Source organism: Chondrus crispus, genomic scaffold (genome assembly GCF_000350225.1).
Source record: "Chondrus crispus Stackhouse genomic scaffold, scaffold_396, whole genome shotgun sequence".
In the NCBI taxonomy this organism is placed as follows: domain Eukaryota; phylum Rhodophyta; class Florideophyceae; order Gigartinales; family Gigartinaceae; genus Chondrus; species Chondrus crispus.
In genome coordinates, this window is record NW_005179290.1 from 46,856 (window position 1) to 58,479 (window position 11,624).

Genomic DNA, 11,624 nt, shown 5'->3' on the forward strand with positions numbered 1-11,624 from the left:
CGCTTTTCCGCTTCTCGGCTCTAGCGCCCCTCTCCTTTTCTCCTGGGGTGTCCAGCAGTAGAATCCCCCCCCCCCCCCCCCCCCCCCCCCTTCCCCTACTTCCAGCCGCCTCGTTCCCCCCGAGCCCGCCGCCGCCGCCGCCGCCTCGCAGCCCCGCACCGCAACCTTCGCCCACTAACCCGCTTTCCGTAACGCTTCTCTCATCCCTTTCTACCAGCCCTGCAAAATGCCCGCTGTCGAAAATCCCGCAAACGCCCCGACCGCTGTTCCGGCTCCCAATGTCAAGCCGGCAGAAGACGTCGCGGCCCCCCCGTCGTCTGTAAACCCCTCTGCAGCCCCTCCTGCCCCCGCAACCAATCCGCAATCCACTGATTCCGCTCACGAGCCCGTCGTTCCCACAGTGCCCGGCGTGGCTGCCGAGCCCGTTGCTTCCGTCGAGTCCGTTGCTTCCACGGAGCCAGTCCCCACGGTCGAGCCTGTCGCTTCGGTCGAGGCTACCACCTCTGCTGAGCCTGCTGCTGCGGCCGAGCCCGCCGCCCCCGCCGAGGCCGCTGCCCCGCTGAGGAAGGAGCCGGGACCTCCGCCAGGGGGCGTTCGCTTTGGCAACGTCGAGATCGTAGCCCCGAGTGAACCGGTCGCACCCCCCCACCCGCAACCTGCAGTTCCCGAGGAGGACGACCCTGCGGACAAGGATTTCCAGGTCGAAGATGCCGCTCATGGTGACGAGGAAGACGCCGACCCTGATGCCGATGCCGTCCAGATTCCCGAGGGCATGCCTGAGCTGCCTAAGGGTCTGCTCAGCCAGCTGCTTGCGAATGGCTCTCTGGGAAACAAAGTCTTGCACAAGGCCGCGGCGGAGGGCGACGTCAAGGAAGTCCGGAAGCTCCTCGCCGAGAATGGCGAAATGAAGGGCTTGATCAATGATTTGGATATGTTTGCCTACACGCCACTACACATCGCTGCGGAGAATGGTAACTTGGATGTATGCAAGGTTCTTATCGAATTGAACGCTGACGTTAAGGCTTGCACTAAGATGTATTCTTCCACAGCACTGCATTACGGTAAGCGTCTTGCTTCACCTCATTTCCACTCTTTGTACCCCTTTCTTGCAGTTTTGTACTAACGCGTGTCATTTTCACTTCTCTGTGTTCAGCCGTTTTCAAGGGTCACGATGATGTCGCAAAGCTCCTTCTTGAGAATGGCGCCGAGGTTAATGCGCTGACCGATGACAAGCGTACCCCGCTCTTCCAGGCCGCCTTCAAGGGCCACCTTCCTTGCGTAGAGCTTCTCCTGAAACACGGAGCAGATCAGAACATCCCGAACGATGAAGGAAAGACTCCTGCTCAGGTTGCGACGACGGATGCAATCAGGGAGTGCTTCGAAGCCGAGCCTGCGACCAAAAAGAGGAAGCTTAACGCCAACGATGAGCCTGCGAACTAATTGTGAATAATTTAGTGTACTAACGTCATAAAATGCTGCATACTAACTGCTTTGACATTCACAAAGGGCCCGGTTGTCAACCAGCTCTTGTACAGGAAAAAGCTTGTCTTGAGGCGCTAGTCATCCCATGAGTCAGGCACGTCTTCACCCATTACAGAAGTTGGTGGCGCGGCCGGCAGTCCGTTCCTGAGTTCTCTTCTTCCAACCTCAGTTCCTTCGTTCCATGACTGACTCGCCATTGCTGCGAAGCTGCGGTCCTCTGTTTTATTCGCTCCCTGGCGGGATGCAGAAATCCTGGCTTCTAGGGGTTGCGACGGTGTCTCAACCGAGACACCCGGCTTCGTAGCTAGTGTGTTCTGTGCGAGCAAGGCACGTTCTGAGGTGCTAAACTGCACGCTGATGCCGATGAGATTAGAAGACATAGTCGTTCTCTCTATGACACGGTAAAATCCAACATGATCTCTTAATTCGGATTCCACTCTCCCCTCAATGGTGGCAGTCGCAGGGTATCGTGTAGAACCGGCAACATGTATCACTAGAGTTCTCCCAGATTCAAGTTGCCTGAACTTCCGCTTTTCATGCTCTCGTGCGACAAGAGCTTCTGAGAGCAAGGGGCGTGGGAGAACTGGCTTTACACCGGCCCCACGGTGGCGCACAACGAGTTGTCGACTGGTAGGCCGGCCTGATGACTCCGACTCGAGCTTGTAGTACTCGTCTGCCAGCGTGTGCACGACAAGCCGATGCAACTGCGGAAGGTCGTCAAGGACAAATTTCTTGGCCTTGCCGCCGACAATCTTCCCAAACTCACGCTCGAAAAATGCTAGCATTCCAGTTTCTCGTTCTGCAAACTGAAGCAGGAACTCACTGTATCGTGCTGGAGCAGCCCCGGAGGCGTCACCCAGAGAGGATCCTCCGTCCTTCCCAACAGCCCTTGCAAATCCTCGCAAGCGGCTTTGTCCTGCACACTCCTCGTCGCACGTTAGTCGGACGTCATCCCCATCTTCTCGCGATCCACCCATTCCACCCCGCAAACACTCGGCTTGCTCTTGTCGTCTGCCACAAGGGCAAGACACAACTATCATTTCGCGACATGGTGTATCTGGGCATAGCATGCCGGGGTGACAATTGCTCGGACAAGCATGCATGCATTTCTTACGGGCCAGGCCACACGGCTGTGAGCATCCCTCAACGGCAGAGGGCTCACATTCATTTGGATAGTTCCCGTGGCATGCATTTCTGCAGGCATGAACACCGCAGCGTAGCGCTCGTCCACAAGCTCTTGAGCACTTGATCCCTCTTCCACCTACATGGCAGGGAACGAAACGACTTTCGCCATGGCCACCGATGCATTCAAACAACATGTTCTCCGCGCACGGAGGACACTCACCCTCGTGGCAGTGGAGAGGGCATTGATGACCACACTCTCTAACAATTGAACAAGTCTTGCCACATGACGGCAGTGGAGTTCCACACCGTACTGGGGGCGGTATTGAGGCAGATCCACACGCGCAAAAGAGAGGTTCTCTGGATAAGATGCCGCACGGCGGGCACGCTCCGTGGTGCCCGCAAGCAATATCGCATTCATGGATGCCACAAGACAGCTCTTTCCCGCAAAGCTCGTTGCATCCATGTCCGATCCGCCGCCTTTCCGCGTTCGTCAGCCCTGGGCTGTATGAGGATCCTAGCACACTCACCCACAAATTCTCGCTAGATACGACGTTGGGCCTTGGCAACGCCTTTCTTTTCTTGAAGAAGCAGCAAATCGTTTGGCAACGATGCCGCCGACACGTCTGCCCTTCGTTGCATTTCTTACTGCACACAAGGCGCTCCCGCAGTACGTCTGGCTTTTCCCCGCAAATTACCTTGACCACTGTCGCGGCGCACCTGCATTCGACCATGACCTCTGTCGTACAAGGCTTGCATCTGCCGTAATGGGCACATGTATCCTGGCACATGTGCCCTCCTAAACACCCGAGATCCTTTTCACAAATGCCTCCACAGCTTGGTATTGGATCTGTACAAGATTTTCGTGCCTCTTTCGCTTCGATAGAAAGTAAAGTCTTGCCGCATGCACAGGAGTTGACGCTAGTAGCGCTTGTGGCGCAGGGACCGCAATTTCCTGGATGGCAACGTCTGTCACATTCATGGATACCGCAGTCCAGCATACGCCCGCAAATACTCCCGCAAGCATATTGCTCTGATGCGACTGAACAAGGAAGAGTCGTATGGTTTCCCCCGCAGTAGCAAATGACTTCCACCATGGCTTCGCATTCGCCGCAACCAAGCCCATCGTTCCTAGGATGACAAACCTTTTCGCATGGGTGTGAACAGGCATCTCTGTGTTTTCCGCATATACCTCCACAGGAGACTCCATCAATCGGTAGTGGTTCTCCACACTTTCTGAATATCATTTCTTTGGCACAATGACAGCGCGTTGGGGACGCTTGGACTACGCACGGGGCGCATGGACCTGGATGGCACAAACTTGTGCATTTGTGGGGACAGCCGCTCCCCTTGGCACCTCTCGGCCTTAGACAAGGGTCTCCGCAGCTCCCGGGTAAGACACCGGGTTCGAGTTGGGGATTTCTGCGTCGGCCGCAAAAACACTTGAAGTGGATTGATTTCGGATTCCCGGACGGGGCTCGACATCCAGGACAATTAAAGCTGGTAGGTGACTGAGTGTTCGCTTGGGCCGTCTGGTTTCCCCACTTGCGAGCACAGTGTAGATGTGTGAGGGTAAAACAGACATCACAATGCCAGATCGGGGCCGCGCGCCTAATTCGCTCCAGGCAGACGACACATTCGACCGCTCCGCGTGCGACTTGTGCAGATAATCGATCGGATAGCTCTGTAGGGCTTTGTGAGGAGGTATGAGGAAGATTGAGATCAGTCAAGTGAGTGGAGCGTGTTGTGCGACCACTGGATGTTCCTCGACGTTTCGCGCCGCGTCCCCGGCCGCGTGGGATGGGAAGGGGGTTTTCAACGAGAACGGAAAGATCAGGGATGCTCCCATGCGAAGTATTCGGGGAGGTGCGCGTAGAGGAGAAGGAATCCTGGCCTGGGCGTGCGCGATTGCGCGACTGGCGACGGCCGCGTGCACTTCCCCTGCCACGGCCCCGACCGCGACCCCGTCCGCGTGAAGAACCGCCGCCTGTGGGGATGTCAGCAAAGGGGGATATGGAACGTCCAGCTGCCGTGGGCATGGCTCGGAAGGCCTTGCTCGAGGTTGAAGATAAAGTTGCTTCAGGCAGTGACGTTGTCGTGAGGGTCCTTTTATCATTCGAGAGAATGAGTGTGGGATGCTTGGTGCGTGGCCATGTGGCATTGATGCCAGCGCAGCAGGGTCACGTAATTCAGTCGTGATGCAATGGTGCTGTGACATCACGCATACAACCGCTCCTTTGGGAATTTCAAATATTTCTCAACCGTTTACACATTTCATGCAAGAAAAGGGAAGCTACGATATGGAAATGACACGTGTACACTACAGTATTGCCGCCGTCGGCAAGGACAGTGTCGTATACTGTAACCCCTTTTGTAACCCCTTCTGTAACCCCTTCTGTAATTTCCACTTCATGTGTTGATCTTCGCACATACCCCCGCCACCGCCGTCACAGCATAGTCGAGCTCTAGTCGGCATTGCTCGCTAACGAACGCAGGGCCGCCCACAAGGTTCTCATCTGCCGCCTCATCATCTCTTTGCCTGTTCCCTCTGGCGATGCCCGCGACGCAGCGATGGTGGCCACCACCATCGCACACCCATCTCCCTCGTCCGAGCCGATAACGCTTCATCTCAATGGTGGAACCTCTGGTTACGCCGCCTTTATATTTTCTCACTCAGATGCCTTCCGTTGCCGCACCACTCACCGAATCCTTGGCGATTTTGTCGGGACACTACCGAAACACACTGCCCAGAACCAATATCTTTCCCTCCCACTGGCCCTTTCGTACGAAGAGGCCGTATTCGGGATTTCTCATGGCTTCTTTCGCCTCCGTGACGCACACCCGTCCAACCTTCCCGCTCCACAGTCAGCGGCTGTCACCCGCTTCTGGGATGAGAGGAAAAAGGAGGAGGAGCGTCAAGCGGACGAGGCCTTGACACATCAAGAAGAGGAGCGAAAGCGAAGGAATAACAAAGGCCTCAAGCGCTCTCGTCACGACCTCGAGAACAAGACGCCTGATGTCACCAGCCCTCTTGCTGTAGGCGACACAATCGAAGAGCCGCCCCGAAAGGCGGCGCGCTTTTCTTTCTTCCATCGTGCGATGCATGGCTTCCGCTCCGCCCTCTACGCCATAGTGCCTGCGGTAGGACCGCCACCCCCTCTCCCTGCACTTCCAGCTGCAGAGCCGGCAACAGAGCCAAGCCAGGAGGAGCAGCAAGCCCGAGCAAATGAGCAATCTCGAAACGACGCTTTGAAAGCCCGTTTGAAGCAACAAGCCCGCGCGACGACACTCGTGGTCACTTCTACCGAGGCGCGGCCAGACGAATTAAGTAGCTACATCGCAAAAGAAGTCAAGTTACCTCAACCCGTGGGTGTGCCGCCGGAACGGTTAGCAGATCGCGTCGCGGTGTTTGCTGACCTGCACGGCAAGGGCTACTATCTCAGCTGTGGGGCAAAGTTTGGTGCCGACTTTTTGGCGTATGCCGGAGATCCACAACTCTTTCATGCTGCCCTAGCAGTCGTGGTTGCCGCATCGGATGAAGACATTTCGCCTTTGGATGTGGTGGCGTTGGGCAGGCTCGGGGATTCCACCAAGAAGCGCACTGTCCTTGCGTTTCGGGATGAGGGCGCTGTGCAGTATATCGGTGTGCAATGGGAGGAGACTCTTCCGTAAAGTATTGTTATTCTGTTGAGCCGAGTGCTCTTTTGCCCCATACGAAATGTAAAGGAGGAATATCTTTCAATATTAACTTCTCTCCTTCGGAAATACACGTGAGACCGGGTCATTGTTTGATGCAATGAAGGCCCCTGTCACGGAGACTCAAAATGGAATCACCGAGGCACATGATTACATTTCAATGGTGTTCCCGACAATAAAAGTGAAAGCATCTTTGAGGTTCAAACCTAGTTTGTTGTTCGAACCTGCGCAGAAACTTAATCATCGGGTGTCTGGCGTCGATGTCTTACAAACTGGGGCGTTAACAACTTGCACACTACAATACCCAAGGGTACTGTACCTGTCTTCCTCAAACAAGGATATGGGGCAGTTAGATTTCCTATAAATTTTTGTAGAGGAAAATAATCCTAGTTGTGCAGTGCCTTGGTTCAATCAATCATTTCGCATTAATCCGTCTCTGAGACCGGAGTCCTGGCACACCCGTCGGCCTTTTCACGCGTTGACGTTCAATTTCCGCTTCATTTAAACCTGACCGTCGCTATGGTCTACCTGGACCAAAATGCGTTTGTGTCCGAATTATCGAAGCTCTACGCCCGCAAGTAAGTCGTAGATTCAAATATAGCCAGGCGCTGTTGCAGGAACTGCCTCACTCCTCGACAGAGCAACTAACATGGCTCTCTTGGCGCGCTCTCTCTCAGCAAGGCGTCTGGTTCAGTATGGGTTACCATGAAGCGAGTCGAGAGGCAGATCTCAACTGGAAGGAAGAAGCTTGATGTAAGCGCTCACGGCCATCTGTTTTGTTCTCGAAATGGTTCTGAACGACAGCGCAATTCTGACGTTTGAATTTTCCTCACTCAATCTGACCCTATATGCAAATTCTGCGTAGCACGATGGACCTGTTTGTGTCGTGCGTGCAAGTGACGGCAAGCGAAAGATCGCATGTGTAGTTCGGTCAGGAGAACATGTACGTTGTCTTCGTCTCTCACGGCGAAATCATTCAAGTCGCGACTTGGCAGCGCAATTCTTGCCTCTGACCCAAAATTTTCATCGTGAATTAACGTGTTTTGTAATGCTTGCAGGTTCGCTTTCATATGGACTTGTTCACTGTGATCAAAGCGAACACCGACACGCTTATCAAACCGAAACGGGTGAAAAAGAAGGCGAGCAAAGCGTCCTAACTGCCAGATGTCTATGAAACCGCGGGCTTCAGCATGAAGCATTCTTTATAAGACAGAAAAAAAACAAAACTTGGCTAGGTGTCGTTTCACTGTCATATTTGACGAGTTCCCCATGGTTTTGTCCCACGCTGTGAATAGACAACCGCATACTACTTTCAGCTTCATGGCACTACGCTGCTCTGTCATGCACCCATTGGCGATGGGTCAGCGATGCTAGTTGTGACATACTGTGGACGTACTGCTTGCATAGGGAGAGTAGGGATCTCTGTGGGCGGTGTCGGTATGTAAATGACTTCACTGTGCGATGTCTGTCGTTGTGGAAAAGTCTGTACCACCTGCTCAGATTTAGGGCGAAGAGCCACGTGCACGGCGGGGGATTCGGGAGTTAGATGAACAACTGGATGTTTCGTGTCGACTCCGTTTGATTCAGCTGTGTTGTACATCGGAGCCGGTATCCTGTGTAGCGGGGCGCCCTCTGCGGTTGTATATACCACTCTTTGGGAATGTTGCAGAGGGCTCGGCTCGGCCGAAGAGACAGTCGTTGTGGGGACAGGCGACGGCCAGGGTGCGGTTGGGGGCGCGTTTTCCGTAGCTGACATATTCTGCATGGACGTGGTCGGGGTTGACGGCATAACGACGATCGCTGATTGTGGACGCACTAGCTGCTGCTGTTCGAAAGGTGCGGTGAATATCTCCGTTGCCTCCGTTGGCGGCATGAGCATCTGAACGCGGGGCAGTGGGGGCAACTTGGGGGAATTGTTGACATCAATGTTCACTAGATGCTCGCGCACGGCCATAGACTCCCATCGGATGCTCTTTGTGGTGTCATTTATGACAGCAGAATACTTTTCTTGGGCGAGCCAGAAGGCGTGATGTGCGCACTGGAAGACGGCCTCGTGCTTATTGTAGGTGGTCTTCATGCGCTCCATGATGGCGGCGAGCTTGTTGTCATGTTCGACGCGAGCGGCGGCGAGCTTACTGACGTTGCGGTCCAGAATTTCGCGCTTCTTTTGCTTCTTATTGAGCTTGTCAACCTTCTTCTCGTAGCGCAGAACCTCTGTGTAGGACATCTCGACCTGAGCGTAGCCTTCCTGGACGGTCTCGACAGACTTGAGATATGCCTCGAGGACGGCGGTAACACGGCGGTGCGGGGTGGCGGCGCCATCATCCTCGAGGATAAGGCGTTGTAGCTGGCGGACAGTGCCCTCCACCTCACGGGCATGCGAGCGGACGACGCCATCGTTTGCAATGGCAGCGTGCAAGGCAGAGGCGAAAGAGCTTTGGTGCTTGGCGATGGCGGACCAGACCTGAGGGGTTGCTTGGATTTTCTTGATGAGGCTCTTGATGGCGGTTTGGGTAGCCTCCAGCTTGCTCCTGTAGTCTGTGTACTCGGCATTGATGCCACTCTTGATGGTACGAGAGCGGGTTTTGGCTTTGGCGAAGTGCTTCTTGGTGGCATGCTTGATGCCCGGCATTGCAGCAGTGGAATGGGATGCTGGCGGCGACAATGGGATACTCGCAAGAAGGGGTGAGGGGGTGGGAGGGGGGAGGACGGGGGCAGGGGACGGGGGAAGGGGACTGCTGAGAGTGAAAGAGGTGAAAAGGAGCAAGGGGGCAGACGGGGGGGATTTTGAGAATCAAGGGGGTGAGGGGGTGACTCAAAGATGTTGTATGACTCACAGCTGCCGCGGTGTGCGACGTGGTGAATGATGCGATTGGTTGAAAATGAGAATGAGGTTGTTTTAGGAAACTTACCGCTAGTTTTTCAATTAAATTTTGTCATGCGAGTGGTCGTATCTCAAATTGATCGCGATGCACTAAGAGCGATTACCGGACACCTCAGCAAGACGCCTCCACTTCAACCACGACGACATCAGCACCGGCCTTTTTTAATGCCATCTCAGTGCGCATGGCGCACAGGACCGAGTATCACGTGCCACCGGCCCCCACTGCTTACATCCACGCATTACACGTGGACGGCAGTAAGACGGGAGTGAAATTGGCTTACATTAACAACCACTCTCAATGTTTATCATATGAAACGCTTCTTCCGGAAAATAAAAAGACATTCGCAACTTGACCTTACAGTACGGTATCAGCTCCCTTTCTCAATCAACACTCATCATACCATCGAAAAAAACAGAAAAAGCACTAGACTCCACTCGAACCCCTGGCACATCCAACCTGCTGATACGTCAACATTCGTTTTGACAGGTTATACCGTTCAAATCAAGCAGCAACTGGCTTCGGCGACTCTGCCGTGCTCTCCGGCACCTTGGTGACAACATCATCACCTGCCGACATTGTAGCGACAGCATTGTCCACCGCCTTCGACAGGTACTTGATCTCCGGCATAGTAATGTCCAGCTTGGCCATCTCCTCGCTCACATCCTCAGCCGCTGTCCTCGCGGACTGGGTCAGCGCCACCAGCGATTTCACTAATTTATCCTGACGAAGCCAGAAAGCCGTTTGGGAACACTGCATCACAGCCTCAAACTTGGCCGACGTTTTACCCATGCGCTCCAGACTCCCATCGATTGCGCTTTGCTGCGCCGATCTGGCGCCTTCCAGCTTGTCCAGGTTGCGCTTCTTCCTAACAGCCTTGCCATCCTTTTCCTTGGACGACAACTTGCCAACTTTCTTCTCATAGCGTTGCGTCTCAGTGTACAGAGTCTCGACCTTCTTAAAGTCAGCCTCGACAGACTCGATCTCGGCCAAGTAGGCCTTGATATGTCCCAGCATTTTAGCGGTATTGTCACCAATGGAGGGTTCGGCGCTTGCGTCTCCATGGAACTGACGGGCGGCGGTAACAGTACCGGTGGTGGCTTCATGAAGCGGGCCCTCGATGGGGGACTCGGTGTCCACGAGCTCGGCAAAGCTCTTGTGAGTGGAGGCAAGAGAGACCCAAGCCTTGGCAGACGAGTCGTGGATAAGGACAAGGGCGTCACTGATGGCCTTCTTCTCGCGTAGGAGTTGGTTCTTGGCGGCGGTGTACGCGGAAGAAATATTGGCTTCGATGGTCTTCTTGCGCGTCGTGACCTTGGAGATACGCTTCTTCATACCGTGTGTGATGGAAGACATGGTCGCGGAGAGAAGTAGGAGTGGAGAGTGGGGCGTGGGGGTGGGGCGGAGGGGAGTGGAGGGGTGGGGGGAGGAAGGTGAAGAGGAAGGTTGCTGGGCGTTCGTGAGAGTGGAGGGGTTGAGGGAGAGTGCAGCAGGGCTTATATACTGTACAGCACAGGAGGGGGGGGTCTGTTAAGGGTCCCAGACGGCGACGAAAAGGGGGTTAGTGGTACGTGTTCGGCAAGAATACGGGGCATGGGGGCGTTGGGGCATCATGGCGTGATCAATGACATGCGTAGGGCCGTAGGAGTGGCGTGCAGTGGACATACGCTGGACGCATCGCAGGGCCGGGGCGCGGGAGACAGGGCGGGCCGTGCGACTTGGCATGCCGCTGGACAAGCGCAGCACCACTTGAATGTGACGGCAACGGGCGCTGTTACCGAACTTGAATGAATAGATTTTTTGCAAAGTTGGGCGACGTACGAAGGGTACCGTATCCCCGGCGAGATTTGGGTTGCGCCGGCCAATCGCGCGGGCACACGCCGCGCGGCACATCCCCAGCGCAGCCGCTTGCACGCCCGCCACGCCACTTGACCTGGGACTGCGCAATCCTTAGAGAGGCCCTCTCGAGCCAGTGCAGAAGTGTCGAGGTCGTGCTGCACAGTCACTCCATACACGTTGGCGCAGTGTCCCCGCTGTCGCCGCCGCATTGGCGGCGGCGCGTCTTACAGTGGTCGCGTCACAGCGGTGACGGCAACGGGGCGCCTTTCGCCCGTTCCTTCATGTCCCGATTGACGTCAGATGTGGCGGAGATGGACCGCTTTTTTTGGGAGGGGCGCCACGCACGCATCGCCTATTCTTAGTTTGTACTACTGTACTGGACAAACTTTGTAGCCCCTCGCGGTCGACAGTGCGTGGACCAGGCGCGGCTTGGCCAGTGCGGCTTGTTGCTGGCGCCCGCGGGCGTTGGATCGCCGCCCGCAACAACAGCCGTTCCACGTACAGTATGGCGACAAAACCCTTAAACAAGTACTTTCCCCATTTAAAAAAGAGAATGCGTTCCAAATTACCCTGCCGGGGAAGGGTAGACTTGCTCTCGCTCCG

General features: G+C 55.2%; 6 protein-coding genes; 2 read left to right on the forward strand and 4 right to left on the reverse strand.

Annotated features, from left to right (window-relative positions):
• The window catches only part of CHC_T00001108001 (hypothetical protein), a 1,760-nt gene extending 274 nt beyond the window's left edge, over nt 1-1,486 (forward strand). Inside the window, 4 exon segments of the mRNA XM_005718335.1 lie at nt 1-47; nt 218-1,061; nt 1,154-1,440; nt 1,441-1,486. The exon segment at nt 1-47 is cut by the window's left edge and continues 274 nt beyond it. Coding sequence (XP_005718392.1) covers nt 1-47; nt 218-1,061; nt 1,154-1,440 — 1,178 coding nt within the window. The 3' untranslated portion in view covers nt 1,441-1,486.
• Nucleotides 1,487-1,556: 70 nt separating this feature from the next.
• On the reverse strand, nt 1,557-4,643 carry CHC_T00001109001 (hypothetical protein). The gene has a single exon (XM_005718336.1). The coding sequence runs from the start codon at nt 4,641-4,643 to the stop codon at nt 1,557-1,559; it is 3,087 nt and encodes a 1,028-aa protein (XP_005718393.1).
• A 1,060-nt stretch (nt 4,644-5,703) lies between these two features.
• On the forward strand, nt 5,704-6,295 carry CHC_T00001110001 (hypothetical protein). XM_005718337.1 is given in 2 exon segments: nt 5,704-6,276; nt 6,277-6,295. 1 exon segment carries the CDS (start codon nt 5,704-5,706, stop codon nt 6,274-6,276), a length of 573 nt encoding a protein of 190 aa, XP_005718394.1. The 3' UTR covers nt 6,277-6,295.
• A 1,207-nt stretch (nt 6,296-7,502) lies between these two features.
• Nucleotides 7,503-7,622, reverse strand: CHC_T00001111001 (hypothetical protein). The gene has a single exon (XM_005718338.1). The coding sequence runs from the start codon at nt 7,620-7,622 to the stop codon at nt 7,503-7,505; it is 120 nt and encodes a 39-aa protein (XP_005718395.1).
• Nucleotides 7,623-7,639: 17 nt separating this feature from the next.
• On the reverse strand, nt 7,640-8,932 carry CHC_T00001112001 (hypothetical protein). Its single transcript, XM_005718339.1, has one exon. The coding sequence runs from the start codon at nt 8,930-8,932 to the stop codon at nt 7,640-7,642; it is 1,293 nt and encodes a 430-aa protein (XP_005718396.1).
• Nucleotides 8,933-9,461: 529 nt separating this feature from the next.
• CHC_T00001113001 (hypothetical protein) lies at nt 9,462-10,517 on the reverse strand. XM_005718340.1 is given in 2 exon segments: nt 9,462-9,686; nt 9,687-10,517. The coding sequence occupies 1 exon segment, from the start codon at nt 10,515-10,517 to the stop codon at nt 9,687-9,689; it is 831 nt and encodes a 276-aa protein (XP_005718397.1). The 3' UTR covers nt 9,462-9,686.
• Nucleotides 10,518-11,624: the final 1,107 nt, after the last annotated feature.

Bases quoted from the DNA above. Each gene is read 5' to 3' on its own strand.
- CHC_T00001109001 (XM_005718336.1), bottom strand. From the start codon at position 4,643: ATGCCCACGGCAGCTGGACGTTCCATATCCCCCTTTGCTGACATCCCC.
- CHC_T00001110001 (XM_005718337.1), top strand. From the start codon at position 5,704: ATGCATGGCTTCCGCTCCGCCCTCTACGCCATAGTGCCTGCGGTAGGA.
- CHC_T00001111001 (XM_005718338.1), bottom strand. From the start codon at position 7,622: ATGAAGCTGAAAGTAGTATGCGGTTGTCTATTCACAGCGTGGGACAAA.
- CHC_T00001112001 (XM_005718339.1), bottom strand. From the start codon at position 8,932: ATGCCGGGCATCAAGCATGCCACCAAGAAGCACTTCGCCAAAGCCAAA.
- CHC_T00001113001 (XM_005718340.1), bottom strand. From the start codon at position 10,517: ATGAAGAAGCGTATCTCCAAGGTCACGACGCGCAAGAAGACCATCGAA.